Source organism: Phaethon aethereus (genome assembly GCF_964289735.1).
Source record: "Phaethon aethereus genome assembly, chromosome: 1".
Classification (NCBI taxonomy): domain Eukaryota; kingdom Metazoa; phylum Chordata; class Aves; order Phaethontiformes; family Phaethontidae; genus Phaethon; species Phaethon aethereus.
Genome location: NC_138575.1, coordinates 33924531 through 33951325, shown reverse-complemented (window position 1 = coordinate 33951325; position 26795 = coordinate 33924531). Strand labels below are relative to the sequence as shown.

The 26795-nt window shown below is 36.7% G+C and overlaps 1 protein-coding gene across 4 annotated transcripts in view; it reads right to left on the bottom strand.

Annotated features, from left to right (window-relative positions):
* PPHLN1 (periphilin 1) overlaps positions 1 to 26795 on the bottom strand; it is a gene marked incomplete at both ends in the record, with an annotated part of 61394 nt that overhangs the window by 22907 nt on the left and 11692 nt on the right. For 2 of the 4 annotated variants that reach the window (XM_082011993.1, XM_082011991.1), the window contains 4 exons: positions 4700 to 4840; positions 7202 to 7321; positions 11471 to 11553; positions 15670 to 15926. In XM_082011993.1, the coding sequence (XP_081868119.1) occupies positions 4700 to 4840; positions 7202 to 7321; positions 11471 to 11553; positions 15670 to 15926 (601 nt within the window). Of the gene's footprint in view, positions 1 to 3187; positions 4841 to 7201; positions 7322 to 11470; positions 11554 to 15669; positions 15927 to 26795 lie in introns of those variants that run through there. The other 2 variants (XM_082011994.1, XM_082011992.1) reach the window with 2 other exon arrangements.

The following is a 26795-nucleotide window of genomic DNA, read 5'->3' as shown; positions in this document are numbered from 1 at the left end:
AGGAGGCATGATACATACTATGCTACCAACAAAATTAGATTGATGATGATGAGTACGTCATTAAGGCCTTGCTGCTGTGTATTCAAACCTGTACACAAGGTTTGAAGGACAACAGAAAAGCTAGGAGGGAACCAAAATCTAGAGCTTCCCCATCTTTTACTCTCATCTGGCCTGTTACTCTCGTCTGTTCTACTCCCATCAGAAACAAAGCATTTCTGACCTCATCCCTAATCAGAAATAATCCTTTAATGTGTTCTCTAACTGCTGTTCCAGTTCCCTCAGTTTCACTCAACTTACCCACCTCTTAACTCATATTTTAATTTGAGGATATTTTGTGTCCTAGGTAATTTTGCTTGAAATGAGCAACAGCACAAACAAGACCAACAAGCTCATCTAAGGAAACAGTAAGCTCCTTCCCTGGCTCAGCTGAAGTCAAAGGAAAAGGTACATCTGGGGCTCTCAACATAAGAAGGGCACGGACCTGTTGGAGCGAGTCCAGAGGAGGGCCACAAAGACGATCAGAGGCATGGAACACCTCTCCTATGAAGACTGGCTGAGAGTTGGGGTTGTTCAGCCTGGAGAAGAGAAAGCTCTGGCGAGACCTTATTGCAGCCTTCCAGTACTTAAAGGGGGCCCGCAAGAAAGCTGGAGATGGACTTCTTTTAAAAGGGCATGTAGTGATAGGACAAGGGGTAGTGGCTTTAAACTAAAAGAGGGTAGATTTAAACTAGATCTAAGGAAGAAATTTTTCACAATGAGGGTGGTGAAACACTGAAACAGGTTGTCCAGAGAAGTGGATGCCTCATCCTTGGAAGTGTTCAAGGCCAGGATGGATGGGGCTTTGAGCAACCTGGTCTAGTGGAAGGTGTCCCTGGCCCATGGCAGGGCGTTGGCACTAGATGATCTTTAAGGTCCCCTCCAACCCAAACCAGTCTGTGATTCTATGATCCAAGGCCAGCTTTGACAGCCTCCTTTCTTCCTGGATTCCCATTAGTCCAATTTACTGATTTATTTATTTTACTACAACTGCTAAAATTTAAATGTTTAATTTAACATACCCCAAACTTATAAAACTTTTCTGATATACTTACCATGGTTTCTCATTAGCTTATTCCTAGCCAAGATGTGGAAGCTACCTCGTATTTACATCCTCTTTCACCTTTACACTGTTGAAGCACTGTAAAACAGTTTTGGCTGAAGCAAAACAGAACTAGCAGTGGACACAGGACGGGGAAGGGGGGAAGGCATGCAGTAGGCTTCCATACATTACAGAAATTGTAACTATTTTACCATAACAGAAATGCCTGTATTTTTTTTTTCTATGATCTGATATTAAAACCAAAGTTTTCTTGAATCCTCACAATCTAAAGTTTCACTTTGTAAGCTGTCAGTCTTCTCTCAGAGCAGCACCTCCAGAGGCCATTAAAAAGTGTTAAATACACACAAAGACAATTCAGTTATTGCTATATAGATCTTACCAGAACAAGAGATCTGACAAAGCAGAAGAACAAGAAACAGTTCTTCTGAAACTATACACACTACAATTACTAAAGCCTAACTGTTTTTATTACTTAACTGTAACTTCTAGGCCAGAGATTTAAGTAATTTACCTAAAAATGAAAAGCTGTTAGACAGCAGATCTGGAAACACAATCTGGACAGCCTGTTGACCCAGTCACACACCCATTTTAATTTCTTTCCATGCACCATATCTATGAAGTTTCAAATGCAAGATTTAGAAAAAAATCTGTGACTTTCAGCATCTTCCAGCAAGAAGGCTGTCCAATAAGGGTAACAGTTCATTAATACTACTGAGGGCTGTTAGCAAGTAATATTAATTTAGAAAGGCAGGCAAACAAGCAATTAATCCAAATGTTTGAACACTTAAAAACATTATTCTGCTGAACATTTAAAAATATTGTTGAACTGAAAGCATCTAGTTAACCAGTAATTCAATTAAGGCATTCATGAATTCATTCATTCATTCATTCATATGCTTCCTTCTGAGATGCCAGAGCTCTGTGGTAATAGACAAATTGAGGTCTGAGTGTCAACCCTCATTCAGAAACTTAGAGGCTTGATTTTTTGCCAAAATCAAGGAGGGTACTTGGCTCATTTGGCAAAATTAGTCTTCAGAAAATAATAGATTTTCAGAGGTAACCCATGTCACTTCAACTTGCATATGCAACATTTAAGAAACTGGACACATAATAATGGACTAATTAACACAGTGTTGCAGACTTGATGTCTAGACAAGATAAGATGTTTCAAGAATCCCTGCTACTCATGCTCATAAAGGAACAACAAAGAGATAGATAGCCTTTTGTGTAACACCAACACTGAATTGCTCCAGCTGTGAATTTAACACCAGGGACCTATTTGTCATCACTTCCGAAAAAAACCACACTTCAGCACATTATGTGCTAAAAGCATAAGCTGATTCTTAACTATATAAAAACAGAAACTAAACAAATGCAAAACAATATTTTAATGCATATTGCATGTTATTAAATGCAAAAATATAAAAAAGTGCATGAAATTGTTACATCAGCAACCTATGAATATTCATTGACCTCAAGTACCCAGACGAATTTTTTAAACACCTATTTAATGGGCTTCTACCCCACCATGCTCAGACAACACATAACACCAAATTTCAAAACTTTAATTGTGGAGGAAAGAGGGAAAGGCATGTTCAAAGGCATAAGGGAACACCTAGATCAAACAAAAACCCAAAAAACAACCCAGAAGGCTACCTAACTCTCTATTTTTGCTTTTAAAAATTCTTTAGTTTCTGATTGCTTACCAATAGAACATCAAACACCACATCACGGATCTAGACCCTACTTCACAGAATATATTAATACAGGAGACACACATTAATGCTGCAGAATTTTCAGCGCAAAGACGGAAAAGAAAGAAACACCAGGATGGAAGGGCTCAGTTATTCCTGAGGCTTTTCTGAGCTAAGTTCCTAAAAGTGCTCTGTTTTACAGAACATAATCTAGATTTCGTGAGATAAGTGCAAACTCTACCAAACATAATAACATTAGATCATATTGAAAACAGCATTTGTTTTTTTATGCCCAAATTTTCATCTGTATTCACTGTAAGCCTGTCCTTAGGACCTAGGGGCAGATCTTCATGGGAAATAAGCCAATCACAGATTCACCAGCATCAGGCTAAACACACACATTGTTTTTTTTAAAAAAAAACCTGCTCCTAGTCTTCTCAGTTTTTCAGTCTGTCATTTTTAAATAGTCATGAGTTTATGTATTTGGTAGTAGCTGATTTAGGCCATGTATAACCTGGTGATCAAACACACAGGGATAAACAAACTGCGTCAAGACCCTCACAGTTACAGCATGCTGTGGTTAACTCCATCCCAGCCAGACTCAGCACACATGTTAAAGCCATGCTCACCAGGAACATGATTATGCAAAGTCAACATCAAAAAAAAAAACCAAAACCCCAAACCAATTGAGTAGAAAGTTGTTTTTCAAGTGTCAAGAAAAAAAAGGAACAACAGTGTTACAGTACAGGAAATGGGCTCACAGGCAACAGGACAAAGGCCACTAGAAATAAGATGGAAAATGAACACCTAGGATAAGCTTATCTCGAACAAGACCAGAGACCTATTTTCTTGAAGATGGTATTATGAGATAATCATGAGGGGGAAAAGTGATTTGTATTTCCCTTCCACTCATCCCAGGCACACACTGAAGACACTGTAAATCAGAGCAAGTTTGAAGAAAGTCATCTCTTTCTCCCACCCAAATTATAAAGTTTAAATGCAATTTCCAGAGTTGGGCAGAGCTGCATTTACATCAGAAAGACCAAGTGAGAAAAATCTCCAAACTCCCCATTTAAAAAAACAAACTATGGAAAAAAAACGCTTTGATTGTTTATGACAAATAAAATTGAAGAGGTTATTGTAGATAATTTCCTTACTGTGAAGTGACATGATATTGAAGATGAATACCTCAATAAAATTCCATTGAACCTCCTCAAAAACTCATTACAAGAGTAACAGGAATCTTGTTTCATATTAAATCAATCCCCAAGTACTCAACGCAAAAGACAAAATAATACAAATTTTGAGCAGAATATCCCTCCCTCATCCAGCTATAAAACACTGTAGTCAAAGCAAATCTTAAAGGTTCTTAATCTTCAGAGAATGACAAACGCATTGAGATTCAAAGCTGATTTAAAAAAATCCAAACACAAAACCCTAACAAAACAAGCCCCCCCCAAAAAACAAAAAAAAAGCCCACCCAAAATACAACGGCCAGCTTCTAGTGTTGAACCGCAAATACTTAAGGAAATTACAGTGTAAAAGTAATTTTTGATAATTTGATCTCATGTAAAACCTTATTTCTTAATGACATTTGAAATTATCTGTATTATATTTGATTTTGAAACAATTACTCAAAGAAGCAGTCATTTTATTGGCTTGCAAAATAGCAGGTGTTGCATGTAAGTTACAGAAAACTACCACTAATTCCCTCATGCAGATAAATGCTATGCTTCTTCAGTAATGCACAGGATTAAATAGATGGAGATGTTATCATCATATCATCTCAAGAAATCAGATTACATTCATATTACGCTCCAAGGAGGAAAAATATAAATCAACATATTTCTAGCAGATCAAACCATTACACAGGTACTGTATCAGTGACGAAATTCCAAGGACTCACCTGTTCAATCTCCTTCGTCTTAGTTGCAATTGCTTTTGAGCGGCCAAGAAGCTGTCCATCCTCATATAATTCCGTACTATCCGTTATATTTGCTTCTGTTTCCTCTGTTTGTTCGACATATAATGGAGCTGAAGATCCAGCCTTGGCGGGGCGGGGGGGAAGAATTTTCAGAGTTTTGAGAGCAAAATAAAAACCTCAAAGTGTGAGAGCAAAAGTAAAAACCCAAACACAGTCATTCAGTTAGATATGATTTTGCTCATCAAGACTATTAGTGAAGTATTATTGCTACAATCTAACACATACAGAAATATGGATATTAAACATGTAGAAAATGTGGCATCATAAAAAAACCCTGTGACTCTGTCTTAACTGTGTAAAGGCAACGATGTCAGATAACCTTTTACCTGCCCTTCTGCTGAGAAGGAGCTTGTATACATGACATTTATAACACCAGCTAGCAAGAAATCCACGATGAAAGTGGGATTAGCTTTCTGGGGAAGGATAAAAGTAAAAAAATCAAAGGTAAATAGGCAATGACAAAATCAAAATGCTGTCAGAAAGAACTCTTGCAGCACTCAGGGCCGCAGGTTAAATATTAAAGGAACAGAGATACCTACTGTATAGCAAAAGCAAACATGGGCTTAGATGATTCCTGATAATATGATAAATCTTACTGAAGTACCAAAATTGTATAAACTCCTCTCCAAAACAGAGATTAAGACAGTATCCCTGCCCCAAAGAAAACAGACTCCCACTTCAAGGAGTCTATATAGACGATGCAAAAAGAGAAGAAATTACTACAGCATATTTAAATGCAATACTATGGAACAGATTTGTAGAATAGTTGGGGTTTTTTTTAAAATAAGATTTGAGAATTGAGTAAGATGCATAAAAGTATTTTCTACTATTCAAAAAAAAAAGGAAGTGAAGAATCTTAAGACTTAACTAATGTGAAAAACATTAGACAAAAAAAGGAAGTTTAAGTGGTCCTATGACCACTAGAGCGATATAAACCATTAAGATTGCATCCCAAATCTCATTACTGCAATAAATCGTGAAATGCCCAAGTGGGAGTAAAGGCTGCTGAAAAGTTCAGTGCAACACAAATTTCAACTATTAAGCACTATGCAAGATAAACTGGAAAAAGTTAGAAACTCTTGCAATTCATACATGGCAGGCTACTCATCAGGGTGAGAAGTATCCTTTCTTCCAGGACTCAGAATGAGATGCCTCACCTCCTTCATCAGCATTCCTGTAGCACACTTTCTTAGTCTCAGATGCTGCCATAATCAACTGCAACTGTTTAATTTTGAGTCTTTCTTTATTTTGAATCTTTTTGCCACTGCAATTTTCTCAGAGGCAGAGAGAAAGCTTTAAACAACTCTTCTCCATATGGCCTACTCTTTTCTTTCCTCCCTTGCATTACCTTCCCCTCATCAAGAACAAGAATGACATTTCTCTTCATTGTTACTCTCCTGAACCTCGCAGGAATGTCCATGCATATATTCTCCTCCATATGGCATCCATGCTTGCATCACTTTGCTGCTTCTTTTTCCTTACTCCGCCCCCACCCCCCCCCCGCCTTTTTCAAATTTCTTTTTCCTAGAGGGAAATGAACAGTTTATTTATCCAACTGGATCTTCCTGTGCAGTATAAAGAAGCTGTTACATCAATTGACAGGACTTAAAAGTTCAGATAAGCATGGATCCAGTGAGTTTAGCTCTCTGATCTAGCCCTTAGGTTCCACAAGAGTGAAATACAAGGAGGAAATCTGGTGCTTCCCAAGATGCTATTATTTTCCCTCAAATTATTTACATCCTATCCAAGAGCAGCATAACAAAGACTGAAAAGGGCTATAATCACACTTCAATATAGCAAGGGGTAGAAGACAAGGAGGGGCAAGAACAGATGGGTATAAACTGGCAATTAATAAATGTTGACTATTAATGAAGTAAATGTTTTGGGGGGGGAAATCTATCACTTCAGTGTCAAGGCAAAAACATAATTTTTAATATAGAGGAGGACTGCTTTCTGAAAAGGAATACATGACATGGCAGGCTGACACGGCATGGAACTGAACTCAGTAAAGCAGAATTTCTCTTCCAGTCTTATGTTTTACACATACACTTGTATTTTGACTCAGAAGTCCCCTGCTAATTTTAAGGACTTCAGTAGGCATACATACTTACACTAGTGCAAGAGATCCTTGGAGAATCCCTGGGAGATCTAGAGCCTTATTTTGTCAGTTGTAGCTCAACATGAATTCAAATTATACTAACAAAACCTACTCTGGTTTTGTGTATTTTTAAAAATAAAGAAATAGATGAATAATTAAATCATAAGGCTTCAGTCTCCCTCTCATCCCCTTTCAACAAACATTTAATAGCATAGGCAGACAAATTCAGGAGTAAGTTACAAAATGTGCCTTTTAGGAGAGTACAGAAAAACAAGAGTCTATTGTTATAACACTTTAAAATAAATCGATTAATACTCCTGTCTTACATCATACTCTGTTATTTCAGGTAAATTGCTTTCATCGGCCTTCTCTGACTTTTCAGCTGCCCACTTGCTTGCAGCTTCTGCAAGTTCCTTTTCTGATAGTCTGTTGCTCTTATCCAAGGCCTGTACAAAAACATTTTGATGTCAAGATTTAACATGAAATATATTTACACATGGCAAAATATTTTCAAAAGTAAAATAAACAGTTATTCAGATACCTAAAACATTTTAAAATAGGAAATGAGGAAGCCGAAGCTATTTCATTTGCTGACTGATTTCCTTAAAAAGAAAAGTAGGTGGGGAGAGAACAGAAAAAAGAAAAAAAGAGAGAGCAGAAAAAAGATAAAACAGTTAAGTTCAGTAAAATGTTAAAAACACTTTCAGAATCAGTTTTATTAAATTCATGGGACAGAGATAACAGAAAAATTATTTGAGACCAGTTGAGTTTAGAGAGACATAGATCAAACAGGCACTAAGAAGTCCGATGCAAGTGTGGAGTGATCTAATAATTCAATGTGATTTTCAGACATAAAAGGTTGTAACAAATTTAAGCTAAACTATTAAATACTGCGTAGGGTATAAAACCTAACTAATTAGGGACAAAAAGTATTTTATACATATTTTAAATGATCAGAGCTGCTTCCATTAAAATTCATTATTTTTTATTTGGGGGGAATGTTGATAATTTATAATAGAGTCAGTCATGGCTTTATGGCCTTTTAATCTACCTTTTCAGATGGAAATAGTCATATAAATAATATTTTTAAACTGATTTCTCTCTAAGAACATGATTTGGCTTTTACTAACTGAGCAAAGAACAGACAATGACAAATACCCATGTACCAAAACCATTTTAGCAATAGCTAGCTTTATAAATCTTGTTACCACTATATGGGTATTTTATTTGATTCAACTGTATGTATAGAAGCATCCATCCAAGAATCTATACAACTCTAATATTAAAAACTGCAACACTAAGGCGGATATCTAGAAGAGACACAAAAATCCTACTGCCTAAAAAAGGTTGTCACAATTTCTACCCAATGCCTGTTCCATCTTAGCAAATAATAATTTAAAAAAGCAAATAAAAAACAAATGACAAAAAGAATCACTCCCCCCCCCTTACCATTAGTTCATTCCAAATTACATAAATGGACAGAGGAAGCAAATACTGTGACCTGTAATAAGACTGCTTCATCTTCGGACCTTTTGTGCTTACCTCAAATAAAATATTATCCAAACAATTCTTTGTGCTGTAGTATGGCGTAAGTATACAATTCACAGAATCCTTCCAGGATTCTGTGTCATAAAGACACCACCTTTATCTGAATCCAGAAGAGAAGTGCAACACAATGTTCAAATAGGAATCCCTCTTTTCTATAATTGTAAATTACAGAATTACAACCAGTGAAGTCAGGAGGTGACAAAGTTCAATATGGAGGGGTACAAAGAGGGTTCTTAAAAGAAAGGGGTAATGCAATTCATAGAATACTTAGCCCAGCTCACCTTTCCAAAATACAAAATTATTCTTACACTAGTTTCACTACAAACTATCTGCTGCCAAGGTTTTTTCCCCCCATGTTCTCATTCCCCACAGTATGCTTGATTTTTACCTTTAACCTGACTTTTCCCTAGCTACCAAAAAATCTTGTGTTGTGGTACTATTATGAATCTCTCCCCTTCCTCAAATATAGCTCTGGCCAATACTAACAAAAGACAAGACTGGTATCTTTGTCACCAACAGTCTAGCTTTGCATGAAATGAAGATAAATAAAATCTCACATGACTTACAATATTTCCACAAGCCATAAAGATCTACTGTATCTACTGGAATACAGCAAAGAGAATATGTTTAACTTAATTTCAGTAAATTTAATTCTATAGGTCACGTCAATAAATACGTATTAAAAAATCCTCAGTGCATTTTATGTAATAAAATAATGGTATTTCCACAGGGACACTACAACTGAAGAACAGGAACATATTCACTTCACCTGGAAACTTGCAAGGAATAATCCACCTAGTAGATCTCGTAAAAAAAACCCAAACATGCCCCCTCTGCCTCAAACAGAAGCGTCCTTTCTTTTTTTACCTTATGCATAACATAAGAACAACAAAACCCTGTCAGTTTTCTGCTATCTTTGCTGGGAAGCTTTCCCTGTCTCACACATCTGCTTTTTGCTCTAATTATGTTGGATACAGCCTCCAAGGCTTGCAGTCCAGACAGCTATTAAAGAAAAACACAAAAGATTTCATGCTATAGTCAATTAAACAGGTGGTTAAGATCAGATAATACTGACATGTATTACTTCACACGCACGAATATGTAAAAAATAAGACGGATAAGAATACCTTTTCAGATTTGCATATAGTTACTACAGTGAAAAGCGATATTGCTGCGGAAGCATATACCTTTGTAAGTATTTCAAAGCTAAATTGTAACTTAGAGCATTGAAAATCTTCTCATTTAATCTAGAAAATAAAGTATATCATTCATTTCTCAAGTCTAAGTAGACTGTAAGACCCTGGCCCTAGAGATGTTCGTCATGTTTTGCCACAACTTTCTGTGTCGATATTTCTATGTCAACGAAGCACTTATATAACTTAACTGGTCAGTGTAATCCAGCCATCATCCCAAGAGGCTCCGCTGACACAAGACAGTACATTACAAGGAGATGTCAGGACTTCAAGAGAAAAGCAATAAAAGGTCACTAAAATACTTCCATTTCTGCAGCTGATGTATATCCAATAAATATTTGTGTTGTCTGGGGAAATGATTACCATCAAACAGAAAGTTTCATTTTGTGTAGCTTACATCAAGTGGATATCCACTGCCAGCAGATATACACAAACTGCTGGCAAAAAAACCCAATACAGCATAGATCAGACCTGACTGAAGAAGAAAGCAAAACATTTAAAGAATACTTTATAGTTCAAGTTCACACTGCATATTAATACAAGAGCAAGAGATTTTGCAATGCCTCCTCGTTCCCAAAGGTTTGTATTAAGCAAGGATTTGATATTAAGCTGTAGCATGCTGAGTCTGTAAGCAAAATAGGTGAACTAATTATAAAGTTTATTTTATAATCCAGATCAGTGTAACTCGTGCATAACAGCTTTTATCTTACTTTCCTTATTTACATTGCTGAAAATATATCACTTGCTTCCCCCTTAAGGACATTGGCAATTAGCTAATGCCTAGCACAGCAGTTCTAAAAGAGCTGCATAAGGGATACGTACTTAGAATGACATAGCACAATCAAAGCCTGATTTTTTCCCCACTTAATTATTTCCTTCAGTCTCACCTTCTCACGACAGAAAGTACCTTTCTTTCTTCCTTTTTTTTTTTTTAACCATTCCACTGCTTTTATTAAAAAGACCTCAAGAACCCTGCCAGTACACCATGCTTCTTAGGGCAAATGCAACTTTTTAATAGGATCTTATTCACTTAGAACAATATAATGTATTGTTTCTTTATTTCTCATTAACATATTTCTCAACAATTCAGAGAAATTTTAACCTCAAATATAATTTACAGGCAAGCAGTCTGTGATGTGAAAATGGTTTTGCTGCCACACGACAGCCAGAACAATACTGAATGCTGATTGTTCATTAATGTTTATTAGCCTGTCCATTTAACTAATTAGCAAGATCATGTAGTTGGTGCTCAGGCCACAAGATTTTTTCCAACGGGAAATTAAACAACATCATTTCGAATATAAAATGGCATTTACCAAACTATCTTGCAATGTGGCTCCCTTCCCAAGTAAATGCTATCATTCTTGCAACATCCTCAAGCAGCCCTGCTTCCAAGACAACTCTGCTATTCACATTATCTTCCTGGTCAGTCAGACACTTCACCACACTGTTTCCAAATCCAGTCACAGCTTAGGAATCATTGAAGGATGGAGTTCAGTGCAAGTACAGGCTTGTCCAATTGATGTGTTGCTCCTAAAAACTACTTCCCCATTTTTCTTTGTGCCATTCCTTTTCTAGCACACTCTGGACTTTGGAAAATGACAATTTTAAATACATTCAAAACTCCCTTTCTCCTAAAACGAGACAATGAATACAGAATAAAAAGGTTTGTCGGTGTCATCATTAAATACTCAGCATTATCACCACCCTCCTGTCACATGAGGGAAACCTATCCTCTGCTGGATTGCAGAGCAATTCAGGGTGCTCCTTTCGTTAACAGCTTCCAACTAAGGAAAAAGTCCAACAATGAGCAATCCGAAACCATGGTGAGAAGTACTCAAAGAGAAAATTCACCTTTGATGAGGGTACTGCTGTGGAACCTGAAGGTGATGCATCTCTTGAGGTTTTCATTGATTGAACTGACATCCTCTCTTTACCTACAGTGAAGAAAAAATTAACAACTGTAAAATTACATTAAAGATATATGTTGCAAATATAGTTACTGGCTTAGAAAAATTGCAGCGAAATTTGCTCAGGTCAGACACGAAATCTACACGCTCCTCCATCTGATAAATACTGATAACACTTTCTTCCCCTTACAAAGAGCGAAGAGCTATAGCTATATTATTTCACATATTTATGAAAACCTGTTGTCCTTTTTTCCAACAGTAACTGAAAGGGAGTATCAATATGATTTGGCAAGATGATGTGGTTTTACTTTTTAATATTCCTGTAATAATATAAACAGGTAAAATATAGACACCAGTCAATCACTCCAGGAAACCAGTCAGTGTAGGAACTGGTTTAGCAGGCCACAGTGTGTTAACAAGCCCTGCCATGGGAAACAGTCCTGGATTGTATCAACCACAGGCTAGATGCTCTTTGTATTATCAGTGTTTTTCCTGTAAGACTTAAAATCGACAAAATCACAATTCAAATGCACTGTGCTAATCACAGCCTGTGCATAGCCTTGCCACAGACCAGTTACAGGTAAGCCACAGCAGTAGAACTGGTTGCAGTAAAATACTGCTTTTCAACCTGTGGTCCACATATTACATCTAAGGGATCCGCAAAAGGTAAACACAAAAAGCAAATGTGCTGTCAGTAGGCCTAAATTAACTAGACTATTCACATGCACTGGGAAATGGTTGACTGTTCACAAATGGAAAACAATATAGACTTACCTTAGCTTCCATTAAATTTGTATCACAGAATCATAGAATCTCTGGGTTGGAAGGGACCTTTAAAGGCCATCTAGTCCAACCCCCCTGCAATGAGCAGGGACACCTTCAACTCGATCAGGTTGCTCAGAGCCCCGTCCAACCTGACCTTCAAAGTTCCCAGGGATGGGGTATCTACCACTGTGCCAGTGTTTCAATACAATTAAGAAAGGGATGAATTAAAAAGTCTGTCATATATTTATGAAAATTAGGAAATAAATTACTTTAGTAGCATTATAAACAAAAATGGCTTTATTTTGAAGAATCGAAGCAATGAAGACCAAACATGGCATCTCACTCCTAATAGCTGTGCAATTTTCTTTTTTTACTCAATGCCATAAAATAAGACTGCATTGTGTTGTGTATTTTGAAATACCACTACCTACACAAAAACTGTAAGGAAAAGTCTACGCAAAATGCATACTTTTAACAATAGGAAATGTTTAAGAGGTATTTGAAAAGTTTGACTTCTACTCTTTCCCCACACTTTCATACTGTATGTACTGTGTACACTTAATGCAAAGCAAAGACCTGCTCATCTCTCCACATTGTTAAAGGCAAGTGAGTTACTGCTACAATGTTGAAGGCCTACTAATTCATGCAAAAATCTTCACAGCTACTGATGGGTCTTTCAAAAATGCTATTGAAAATACTTGGGGAAGTTACTCTGGCAAAAGCAAATGTTCCAAATTGCACCTTAACCCTCGATTTGAAGATGATACTAAATGGAGAGCATACTTAAAAACACAGCAAGCAGCCTTATTTAAGAATTTCTAGTAGTCACAAAACAAAAGATGAATTACAAATCACCTTTAACTAAAAAAGCTCTTTAACAATGAAAAGAAATAGCAAGAAGAAAAACTGTGAAAAATTAAGAGTTCCTATAAATACAAAGTATATGACAAAACCAAAAACATGAAGATAGAAATAATCATGTCTTTAATCTGCCACAGTCCCCAAAGCACAGAATGTCTCGACATCACCAAGTAACACAGAAGTTTAGCTCCTGTGACACCTGCTTTTCAGCCCCATGGGTGAGCCACCTCCTTTTAAATTTACAAACTATTCCACCTCTGCCTCCTACATGCCTTCTTCATCACAGTGGATTCCTTAAAGATTATCTCAGTTGAGTGGATTATATGTTTGCACTTGAATAGATGAAATAAGCTGATTTCAGGCAGTAAATTATTCAAAGTTAGGCAGAGAGAGAAACCACCATTTAATTTGGAGACATTATTAGGCCATTTTTTTCTGAATGTGTGTGTTTATGTTGAACCCACAAGCCCTACCTGTACAATCAAACATGACGCTTTCCAAGCACCACTACCTGCCTTCTTGCATCTCCTCAGCATACCACACTACAGACTCCTTAGCGACCAGCCTGGTGAAGGAATACCACGCTGCTTCTCTCCATGCCCTCCCACCACGGCCAAACGCCTGTCCCTTCCCATCAGCCCTTTCCCTCCCGTTACCATCTTCTGTACGTCCCCCCAGTTTTCTTTGTTCAAATCCTGTATTTATCCTAATTTATGAAGGGCTGGAGAGCATGGGATATTCCTCCTTCAGTGGAAGTCATGAGGCCAAACATGCAGACAGCATGACTTTAAACAGTATTATGATATTTAAAAAGATGACGTATTATAAGTTCCACTTGAAATAGTATACACTTCACATGTTGTAAATCCATTTAAGTACAGACTAAAATGTACCGCTTACCTATAGGAAATATGTCCCACTTTAAGTTCCTTTTAAATATGTAATACATGAGCTTACCTAAGACAGATCATATTCAAATACGACTCAAAGTATTATTTAAGTCATTTATACTTTGCAAATAGGCCATTTTAATTCAGTCACCTAGAGGGACAGTAGTACTATTTTCCATCGAACAGGCAGTTATAAAGAAATAGTCCGATGTACAAACCATCTGGTCTCTTAAAACTGATGTAAAGATGATTGGCAGAGGTGTTTAACCATGAAATTGGAAAAAGATCCCAAAAGCATCTTTTCTGGTTTGTGAAGATGTCTGCTTCTACTTCACTACCTCCACTACTGTTCGAGTAATTATATATACTACAAAGGTGACAGAAGTCAGCTCAAAATTTTAGGAAAACCCTGAAACATTCCAAAATTTTATATGGTTTCTCACAGCAATTTTTTCCTGTTCCTGATAATTATGATTTGCACATCTACAACACATCTACAAGTTTAGCTGAATATCACACTTTTCTCTTCTCTCCTACACTTATAGGAGTTGATATTCACTGTGTATTGACACAAAACGTTAAAAGAATTGCAATAATGAGCTAGAAAGATAATTTGTATTCTACAAGTGAATGTGTTGTGAGGGAAATGATTCCTCTACATTTAAACAATGTTAACTAAATTCCACAAGATTTTTTTTTTTTTGCAAAAAGTGCTACATAATGGTTGAGTGTGCCACTCTGGAAGCACACAATATGCCTATCAGTGAATTAAAAAAAAAAAATTGATTAATTTCTTAAAAGCTGCCAAAATCAACAGTAGGTTTGTATAGTTCGCTAGAAAGCATTTGCAGAAAGGGAAATCAAATAGGATTAATCTACATAAGCTGTACAAACAGTAGTGGCTAAAATTGTAGTATACTAAAAAAAAAGCAATTTTGCCTTTTTTTGCAAATTATTTAAATAGGAAAACTTTAAATATTTTCAGAACCTATGATTCATTAGATTTCTGGGAAAGATTAACAGCCAAGCCTTTAAAAGGCAGAACATACACAGAATAGACTTAACTGAGATATATTTCACATTTCTTTGAAGAAAGCAAGATTTGAGAGAACCCAACGATGAGATGAAATTGCTAAAAAACAACCAGCTTCAAAACCCTGATAATACAGTTCGAAGAACATTTTCAGAACATGTAAAAAGTAGCAGTGTGTACTTTACTTTTTCCAATATTTTTAATCCCTTTTTTCCCCTGGTTGCAGAAAAAAAAGTTTTCATCTGCTATAGATGACAGCAAAGTTTCCTGTAAGGGAATCCAATGAAGAACATAAAAAAGTAACAGAAGCAGTTGATGCTAAAAGGAAAATAACATATGATACTAGAAAAAGCTGTGCAGCTGAAACTCCTACAGTCAGTCTAGAGCTGCTACTGAAATAACACCGACAATGTCCCACAAGACATACATAAGGGAACAGCAAGTACAGTGAAACAACCGAAGAGCAGACAACACATAATTGGTACAAATGTCTAGTTTTCTCATTGTAAAAGACAACGTGTAAAGAAAAAGAGCTTATGCAGTGAGTTGCAGTTTCACCTCACTAACCAGTTCTCGTCATTAATCCAGCATTACCTTGCTGAGAAGAAATATTTCTTTTATGTAAAGATGACATACTTCTGCTATGCTGGGACTGATGGAAAGTATAGGCTTTGCTTCTTTCAGGAGAGTAGCTCCTGCTGCTGACACTAGAGCCAGATCTGCTGTGTGGAGAATCCCTTCGGCTCCCTGGCGATTCCCTGAAGAAAGGAGAGTCCCTCTTATGAGGGGATCGCTCTCTCATATAATGAGAAGGATAGAAGCTTTTTCTTCTGAAGCCATCTCTGATGTCCCTTTGAAGACAACAGAAAAAGAAAAGTTACTTGGTTATTCTTCCAATGTTTGTGGAACACCACTAAATAATACAATGGCAACATTTTATGTCTGGTAAATACAAATAGGTTCGCGGTCATCTGCAGAACATATGAAATTTTCAGCATTGTTAGAGTACTAGGTAATGAATAAAAAAAAAGTAGGAAAGTAGAAAGAAAATATGTACATGTAATGTATATGTATTTTCTTTCAGATTTCATTCAACTACTTCATCGCTAGAAGCCAATTGCTTTCTATTTCTCGATAATGCAGCTAAAATATAAGAGAAAGAGATATTCAGGAAATTTGGACTCTCACATTTTATTTCTTCAGATTCACTCCACTTCACCTGGAAATTAAGCTTTAATTTACAATAGCTAAAAATGTATATGCAAATATTGCTCACACTATTTGGCTGGTTTTCAACTCTGTTTTTCTCTTACCCTTATTTTCAAGGGACTATGTCTCTCATTTGATTTCACACACCTTGCTATGGGAAATATCATTGAGGGATTTCAGTTTATATACAGCAAAGACAAAAAGAACACTGCAGAATATCTATCCTTGTGCCTATCTATCCACCCAAGGTCAATACGAAAGTATGAAGATTTATACCTACTAAAAAGTGTATGTCTTTCACAACACACAATATTCATTTTGATCTTCACTGTAAAATGCCACAAACACACTCAGTATTACATGAAACCCAACTGATTTGAAACCATAATCTAGTAAACACCAAAACTTTCTATTAAATTTATATATTGTTACTCCAGACCATACTCCAAATGTCCTCGTTACCTGCTATTATATTAATATACATATATATGTAAAGGTCAAAAAACCAGTATCAAATCGAACTTTTCCTAAAGAATCTCAAAGCTAACAAACATACAAGCAAACACATACTGAATCTAGGCTTCTGACATTTGCCTTGAGAAGCAAGAACCTCTCAGCTCCTCCACAGTATTGCTAAGTAAAAAAAAAAAAGATTTCATAGCATTTATAGCAAGCCAGAATGTACCTTATTTCACTGTTTTTCTCTCCTATTTCTTGTTATAGCCCAATATTTTAAGTAAGGGAATGTCTCACAGAGACAAGCAAAGATCTGGTGGTCTCATTTAGCACAACGTAGCTATAGCTAATTTTATGTTGGTAGAGCAAAGGAAAAAAGCCCTCTAGTGTACGATTCTTATAGCATGTTATAGGCCCACATTTGCAACAGGTAACAAAGAACTTCAGTGTGCCAAAGGTGTTTTGAACTAGTGAAACTACACAGGTAGCATGACAGCAATACAAACCCTGCAACACTGATGTGTTTTATACAGTGCTGATTTGCTTTTTGCATGGAAAGCAAACCTGTATGAGTGGTTCTGCTTCAGAGAGCACACATCCCACAAGCAACATTGAGGTTAATCTGCAACAGAAAAATCATGGGGGCGGGGGCACAGCTAGTAAAAATACAGATAATCCTCAGCTTATTTCTCCAATTCCAGATGGAATGAAGTACCAGGAAAATAAAACAAATCTTTATTTTGAAAATTTTCATAGAAAACTAAAATATGAATCAACAGTTCTCAGCCACCCTGGTTTTCAGTAAAACGCCAGTGAAGTAAGCCAGGTTTTACAGTTAAATAATTATTTCACTGTTATCCGATCACAGGCCTTTTATAGGTATCTTACCTTACAAAGAAGCATATTTTACACGTCTGCGTACCAAAACTGATACAAGACAGTATTACACAAATTTATATCTAACAGATATGCTAAAAACCAATATTAATTTCCTTTCTAAACATCTTTTCTTCTTCTGTTTATTGTGACACTTTCTTCTTCCCAAGCAAGCCAGCAAAAGAAACAATTAAGGAATTGTTAAATAGTACTTTATTTAATATCCTCTATACAGTAGCCATTGTATAGATACTTACATCAAAGAATGAATGACCCCAGAACACACACAAGGATAACCCTCCTGCTTTCTTCAAAGGCCTAAAAGCAATGTGCCCACCTTTGGACACTACTCTTTAGGAAATGTGTAGATTAACGGGAGCTTTTCCAGAAGCTCTGAAATTATCAGAGACTGAGAAAACACGTTTAACGAAGAAATACTCAAACCCCTTTGTCCACTTGAATTTAGCAAAAAGAAATCTAAAGAAGTCAAGCAAGTTCTCAAACCTATGAGACATTGCTGAAAATAGGGAACTAACGCCTTATTTAAATTACATGCATGAACATTTTATGTAGGAATAGAATAAAAGTCCAGACTTTAAGAATACTAGAAAGACTAGCTCAGCATTGAACTAGTTTGTCCAGTTAAGTGGTTTTTTTATTTGTTAAAGAGCATATTGATCGAATATTTATCAGGAGTGAGTTAGGTACAGCACATTTTTTCTTCAGTTTCCGTCTAAAATTCTCTCTTTAAATAAACTTATTTACTTTTAAAGCACAAGCTTTCTGGCAGACCAGTACACCACTTTTATGCCCAAAGCACGTTTTATGAGCAAGTTATTAAGCCCTAGTATACAGAGAAGTTTATTATGGAAATGTTTACAGAGCCCCAGCTATTGCACGGATATAATAAATGCTCCAATATCCACATAAGAATTTATAAAATATCATTGAAACACACTTTTAAACAGGAAAACATTTAAAAGCCTCATTCTACAATAATATTATGCACAAAAAAGTAGAATCTCACTTTCATTTTTTAAATTTTCATTTCATCACTCCATGTTAATTCTTAACTGGACCCTATCTAATACTGAACACTCAAGCCATTAACTATATTAAATCTGTTTCAGACAGCATAGCAACAGCACAGCATTTCTGATGTTTTCCATTAATGTAACAAACTACACTGAACGGAACAAAATAAGCATTGTTTTACCTTTTTTTTTTTCCTTAAATACTTAAGCTAACATACACCTGCAATTTGGTAATGAAGGCCCCAATTCAGCAAAGCAGTTAAGCACATGCTTCAGATTCCAACACATACTCAAAAGGTTTATTGAGCAGGGACAATATTTAATAGTGATGCAAAATTTTGCGCTTGGCTGTAACTTTAAAATAGAACTACTGCTCTTAATTCTTACTAAAGCTGATAATCTTAGATGAGTGCCTGAAGTTTTGTAAGTAAACAGCCATACCCTGATATACCATCCACCAAAGGCAGCTGAGGGAAGAGCACAAGCCTGAGAGTTATTTCAGTTAACCATCAGTTCCAGTATCATGGAGGAAAAAACAAAAATACAGAATAGGCAAAGGCACGGCTTTCTGCATAGCAGGAGACCAAGGGAATACAACACAGGACAGCTTTTTGGTTGCCAAAGGATAGAGACACCACCTTTCCTAAGCTGTCACTACCACACTGAGTACTCCTGGTCTCATCCCTCCTTACCATTTTAAGCCCAGAAAAACATTCAGCAGCAATGCTGTGGGAAACTGGGGGGCTACGGGAAGCCTTCTAGTTTACAAAAGGGAGCAGTACATCTTAAGCTATGTGAAACAAAGACTAACACAAACTGGTGTGTCAGTTTTTATATTTTAAGAGTACATAAAGGCAAAATTCAATCGGTTGCTAGACGTGAAATGCCTGGGGATGAGGTGTGCTTGGGTACATGAAAGCACATCACATGCAATACAGGAAAAGGTTTTGTCTGTAAGAGGAATCTCAGTTTGCTCTTGTTGAATTCATGCTACTGGGCAACTGTATACAATACTTCATGCTTACTGTTCTCTTGGACTTCTACATCCCAATACAGGTGTCCACCTTTTCAACGAAAACATTAACCTATAATGTGGTCCAGCCACAGAGGACACAACTAACACTTTTGATACCGCACTGAGGAGATTGGCAACTCAACAGCATATTGCTGTGGAGCCAAAGTTGTAGGTTCTTTCAGAAACTCACAGGTGAGTGTAGTCTATCACCTAGAAAAAAAGTCAGAGACATTTATGTGATCCCTTCCATCTGAGAAAGGTTATTTTTATTGTCAAAGAGGTTAGACATTCCATTTATAGGCTTGGCTTTGATTACTAAGCTTGCCTGAAAGTAACTCACACAATTTTATAAATAAATTGAATAAATTATACATAGCTCCTTAGACACAAGAAATCAGTGCAAAGAGATAAAACAGACAAGACTTCAACCATGCTTAAGTCAATACACTTACTCTGTCTCAGAATACACAGGCAAGGGGAAGGGGGAGGAAGAGTGAAACACAAATAAAAAATCCTTTTGCCTTCCTTGTCAGGACACTGCAGGGGCTAATAGAGCTACCAACATGATTCAGATGATGCTGAAAACTTTTAATAAATATACTATATCCCCAACCTCTAAGTTTCTCAAAAGATCTGCTGTGTTAAACATCCAAAAAACAAACAAAGAGTCAAGAACACCTCTACTTTTAACAACTTCAAAGTACATATAGGTGGTTGAAGATTCCAGCCACCATCCTCTCCCAGAACTCATTCTCTTTCTTTACAAAGTACGCAGTACATGTTTGTGCAACAAACCAACAATTTACTTTAGTTCTGCTTTAGAAACTTCCTATAATCTCTTGTTATTGTCCAAAGGTCTTTACACTGATTTATCATAAGCCTAAACAATAGTGAATTACACCCTTGTAGATATAAGTAATTGCATCTGGTTTCATCAGCTTTCATTTGAACATTTGAAATGATGACAGATTCCTTATGACAACTAGTTTTCAATGTTTTCTGACTAAGCCAGTAACTGCAGTACTTGTAAATGATATTTGCATTTGCTTTAAATGAAATTAACGTAATTAGGGCTAGTCAATGTAATCTTATTAACAGCTTTTTCATGAAGGTAAAAGGAAATAGGCATTGCAAAACAGTGGAAAATCTTATGTAGAGAAGGATAACTAGACATACCAAATGTACAACAGAAAATTAAAAATAATATAAATGCTTCAGGATTTTTATGCTGCATGTAGTACTACTGAAGTCATCATATGCAAACATCAAAACCCCACACTTATGCCACTTGTCCACCTCACTCAATACCAAAGCTACTGAATTCATCTGCCCCCTCCACCTCGGGATGTCATGACAGATCAGGGAATAAAAACTAAGACAACTTGAATATAATAGCAACATTAGAGAGAAATGCCTCTATGTCCTTTAACTAAATAGTGAAGCTATGCACTTCAGCTGAAACTGGAAATCAGATTACACTTCCATCTATCCTTAGTGAAGAGTACTCTCTTCTCTACTGTCATTGATAATGTACTTTATTAAACTTGCCGGAAGACAAGCCCACACAATAAAACTATATTTAAACTCAAACTCTCTTTCTATTATCTGACAGAGAGAAACTACGGTCAAGCATACAGATAAGGACAGAGGAACAAGAAACAAATAAGGAGTTAGAGCCCAGAAAAAACACAGATTTAATTTCCAAAGAATTAAGAACAAACAGGTTTATACAACTCTATGCAGAATAAAGACAAAATATGTTCATTAGACAAATCAAGAGCAAATTAGACAAAATAACTGCATTCAAATGCATGTGATCTTGGCTTCTCTTCTTTTCAAAAACAAGGACTTAGGAAGTACCTGCAATTTCACAGAATCACAGAATCACTAGGTTGGAAAGGGCCTTCAAGATCATCAAGTCCAACCATTAATCCAGCACCACCATGTCCCCTAAACCATGTCCTGAAGCGCCACATCCACACGTTTTTTGAACACTTCCAGGGATGGCGACTCCACCACCTCCCTGGGCAGCCTGTTCCAATGCCTGACCACCCTCTCAGTGAAGAAATTTTTCCTAATATCCAATCTAAAACTCCCCTGGCGCAACTTGAGGCCATTTCCTCTTGTCCTATCACTAGTTACTTGGGAGAAGAGACCAACACCCTCATCACCACAACCCCCTTTCAGGTAGTTGTAGAGAGCAATAAGGTCTCCTCTCAGCCTCCTCTTCTCCAGACTAAACAACCCCAGTGCCCTCAGCCGCTCCTCATAAGACTTGTGCTCCAGACCCCGCACCAGCTTCGTTGCCCTTCTCTGGACACGCTCCAGCACCTCAGCATCCTTCTTGTAGTGAGGGGCCCAAAACTGAACACAGTATTCAAGGTGCGGCCTCACCAGCGCCGAGTACACGGGCACAATCACTTCCCTACTCCTGCTGGCCACACTATTTCTGATACAGGCCAGGACGCTGTTGGCTGTTGTGTTTCCTGCACATGGGAAAGAACTTCTAAAAGTTTCCCTGTGGTACCAAAGAACGTGGAGTTGATGGGGTAGAAGATGGAAAAAATTCCCCAAGTACCACCCAAAGCAAGCATAAAGGTATGAAGAACAAGCATCTGTGGACAGTACTGTACTATAAACACAAGTAAACAGTTCTATGAAAATTTAAAAATAATTTTATTTTTTAATGATCTTCCAAATTAGGGTGGGAAATTACATTAAACTGCAGAGGAAAAATACGTGCTGTTTAGAGTCACACTACTTTATATTGCCAAATTTGTAAACAAAAAGGTTTAGAGCTGGGGTTCTTTGTTTTGTTGGGGGGGGGGTGTTTTGTGGTTTTTTTGTGGGATTTTTTGTTTTGTTTGTTTGTAGGTTTTCTTTGGGGTTTTTTGGGTTTGTTTTGGTTTTTACTTCACAGTCAGTGCTTGCCAAGCAATTCAATGTAGGCAAGCAGTTGTCTAATACATGCTGTAAGTACCTGAAAGAAAGAAGGAAATATTTTTGCACTATATTTTTAGGGACATAAGTGAATTTTATGTTCAGCAAGCTATTACTCTTTTTCCCAAAGGCTACATTTAAAATTCTTAAATAGAAGAACCCAGAAACCATGAAATACCTGCTAAAGGAGCTCTTAAAGCTTTTCATCAGTATGCCGCAGAACGCCGTTAGTTCCCTGATACTTAAGAGAAAGCAACAAGTAGTGTACTGTAGTAGTATATGCTGATTTGAGCAACCATTGTGGCTGACTTTCTTACCCTATTAATAAAAAGCTGCAAAAGGAAAGAGCAAGTTGTGGAACAGGTTTGTAAACAGTAATACCTTATGTCAGTAATACCGACACACAATACCTTTATTATATTTAGTTTTCTTCTCTTTTCAAATCCCTTAATGAGATCTATAAATCAGAAAAGCACTCCATTTTTCTCTATATCAGAAAAATGCTCCACAAATAACTAAGTTTTTATTCTTAGATTGAAGTGAGATTTGAAGCAATTAGGTCAAACACGTTTCATTTGCTTTATGCTCCAAAGTTTTGTAATAGTGCAGAGCAAATTTAAATAAAAGCTAGCAAACCACCTCTGCTTTTGGATTTCTCAAGACAAAAGACACTATATGAAGAAAAAATTTATTGTACATAATGGGGTTTTTCTTTATTTGATCTCTTTCCTTCCTGTCAAATACATAGTTTGTTCAAAATCAGAAAGCCCCAAGTTAAGAAGAAATGCCTGTCTTATAAATTATTCAGCCATATAGCTGCATTTTTTTTTCCAGTTTGCTTTTTCCTTTCACTTTGATTAAAGTTTCAATCACTATAATACACATTAATGTCTCTTGCCCCCTTTTTTTTAGGCCATTCCCTATATATTACAAATAGCACTTACTTGAACATATTCAACACAGGGCAAAGACATGGTACTTGAGTAAATTCCTTACTAAAAATTCTTTTGCAACTACTGTATGCCTTCAGTTATATCAGTGATTTAATGACAGCTAACTTCAAAGTGTAGGTCCACAACAAGTCATACCATTTCAGACTGGTGCTGCTACAATCCTAATCTTCTCAACCTTCCTTGAATCCATATTCCCACTCCATGCCTAACCTGGCATTGATAACCAAACTGTAGATAAGTATTTAACTGAAGGGTACAAACACCTGAAACAGTACCAGGAAAGGAAAGAACTGGAAAGGAATCAGCTTAGATTGGTTTAAACTGCTGTGGAAATAACAGTAGTATTTCCAGTAGTAGACAGATCAGTCTCTTTACTACATTCATGACTTTTATTTATGATAAATAAAAACTTGGGAAAAGTTTTAGAGTAGTTAAAGCTAGCATCAGTAAGACTCAAAGTAGTAATGCTTTTGTTTTTTTTCTAAAAAGAATAGACATACATATCCAAGCAACACTGAAAACACACTATTTTGAATCTACATTTATTACTCTCAGTCAAAGACAAATTTTTCAACAGAATATTGTTTAACAGAGACAAGTTTTAGTACAGGATAAAATTAACAGTAGCTGAAGAAAATTTCGGAAGATCATTCGTTGCTTGTCACTTCGAGCTCCTCTGTTAACATAACCCTTTCCCTTACTTACATAATACTTGTACAAAACTCCTCCCAAAAATGCATCTAGTAAGATAAAAAACATAGAATGCATACTGAGTTTACTACCTCATCAAACCTGAATTGGTTCGTTCCTCTACTCTGCCCTGCTGAGACCCCACCTGGAGTCCTGTGTCCAGCTCTGGAGCCCTCAGCACAGGAAAGACATGGACCTGTTGGAGCAGGTCCAGAAGAGGCCACAGAAATGATCAGCGGGATGAAACACCTCTCCTATGAGGACAGGCTGAGAGAGTTGGGGTTGTTCAACCCGGAGAAGAGAAGCCTCCAGGGAAGAGCTTATTGGAGCCTTCCAGTACTTAAAAGGGGCTTATAAGAAAGATGGTGACAGACTTTTTAGCAGGGCCTGTTATGATAGGACAAGGGGTAATGGTTTTAAAGTAAAAGACGGTAGGTTTAGACTAGATACAAGGAAGACATTTTCCCCAATGAGGGTGGTGAAACACGGGCACAGGTTGCCCAGAGAGGTGGTAGATGCCCCATTCCTGCGAACTTTCAAGGTCAGGCTGGATGGGGCTCTAAGCAACCTGATCTAGTTGAAGATTTCCCTGCCCATTGCAGGGGTGTTGGACTAGATGGCCTTTAAAGGTCCCTTCCAACCCAAAATATTCTATGATTCTGTAAGTCAACACATTAAAGTACCTTTTCCATTCTACATCCAGGTCGCATAAACACACTCTCAAACATAATTTCCAAAAATAATTAGGCATATTAGACTAGGTAAGGTAGGACTTAATTTAACACATGCAGTTAAGTCAGATTTCAGAAGAGAAGGACATTCCCACAGCTGGCTGACACAACACTGTTGCGTGTCATGGTATCAATATTCAGTTCCACTTAGACAAAAGCATTTGCTTTCAACTCACAAACTAATACTCTACAAAGCTTTGTATACAAGGGAAAGACCCTTGTATGGTTATGCAAATATATATAATGAATAAATGTCAAAACTAACATTAAGAATAATTCATCAGTATGCAAAAATAGCACCACCTTTTAAAAATAATACCAGCAGCATGAGATCATGGAATTACTTTATGAATTTTTCCTCAGATGTCGATCATAAGACACTCAAATGCAGCAATAAGTCGAAATGGCATATCAAAAATCTCTTTGCAGCACAATGCTTAACAAAAGGATGCCTACACTGTCAATAACACCAAACTTTTTCCTCTCCTTTACTGTATCCTAGTATTCCCACCCTCTCTCAAGGGGAATTAAATTCTCCGAGATGTTTAGTATATTCAAAATATAACAAACAAGTCCCTGGAACCTAAGAGATGAAAGATTTATCTTCCTAAGGGAAATTATGTACAAGTCCTCTGTGACAATACTCCCCATCCTGAGAAAGCCATGACTACATTCATTAAGCCAATTCATTGGCTGGTTGTTGAGATGAGTTAGATGCCATCTTAACAGTAGTTGTTTGGACTCGAAAGGAGACTCCCTTGTCTACCCCTCCCCATTGTCTCTCAGTACCTAGCTGTTTTTCAACATATTTGTTAGGAAACCTTTCCAGAATAACCAAGTGCTACCCATGGGAGTTTGTCTCATTATTTCCCAATACAGCATTAACTTGCTAGTTTGATGCCATCTACCACCTGATTATAATGCTAGTTATAAAATTGGACCAGACGAGCTTGCTTTTTAAAGTCTTCTTTAAAGTGAGGTGTTAGCCAAGTTGTTACAGTGTAAAGGTACATAATCTTATCTTTTGGCATGTTGCCCTATCATACATTTTAAACAGAGGATGTACTTACGGTTTATTAGCATTATGTAAACATCATTGATAAGAAGAAATTAACCATTTTCCCAAAACATGACTTAGTTTTAAGCAAAAAAAAAAAGCGTTATTACAAAATTTAACTGAATTTGCACACGCTACTGAATTTTTCCTTACATGTATATCATAACATACGAATAGCTGTAGTAAACAGTTCTCATGCAATAACCGCTGTTAAAAAAATCCAACAGTAACACCCATTTCATATGACAACTTACAACCTTGCAAAAACTGCAGTGGGAAACAGTTGTACACACAAAAAGCCATAGATCCTTAAAACATACATAGTTTTGGATAAAAAGTAAGTTGAATAAACACATGAAAGCAGTTAAGAACTGCCAAGATGAGAACTTCTAGGGTTTTTGTTACAAAATTTGGTGCGTTTATTGTAATTGTTGTCAAATAAATACTTACAAGTCAACTTACAACCTAGCTGCTCCTTATTCAACAATAATTGAGGCTGGGTTATTAAGAATATCAAAATGGTCTTTGAGAAGATTATAACTACCTATCTTTAGTCCAAAGAATACTTTGTCAATCCTTTAGAGTCACAACATAGAGACCATATTTAAATGTAACTGAAACATTTCAAAGGACCAAAGTATAAGAAATACCATACACAGAACCAGATTGAAATTACCTATTTGTAATGATGCTTTTCAAAAACAAGCTCACCCAGTTTTCTCTCATGGGTCTCAGCAGGAATTAAAACCAAGATTTAGA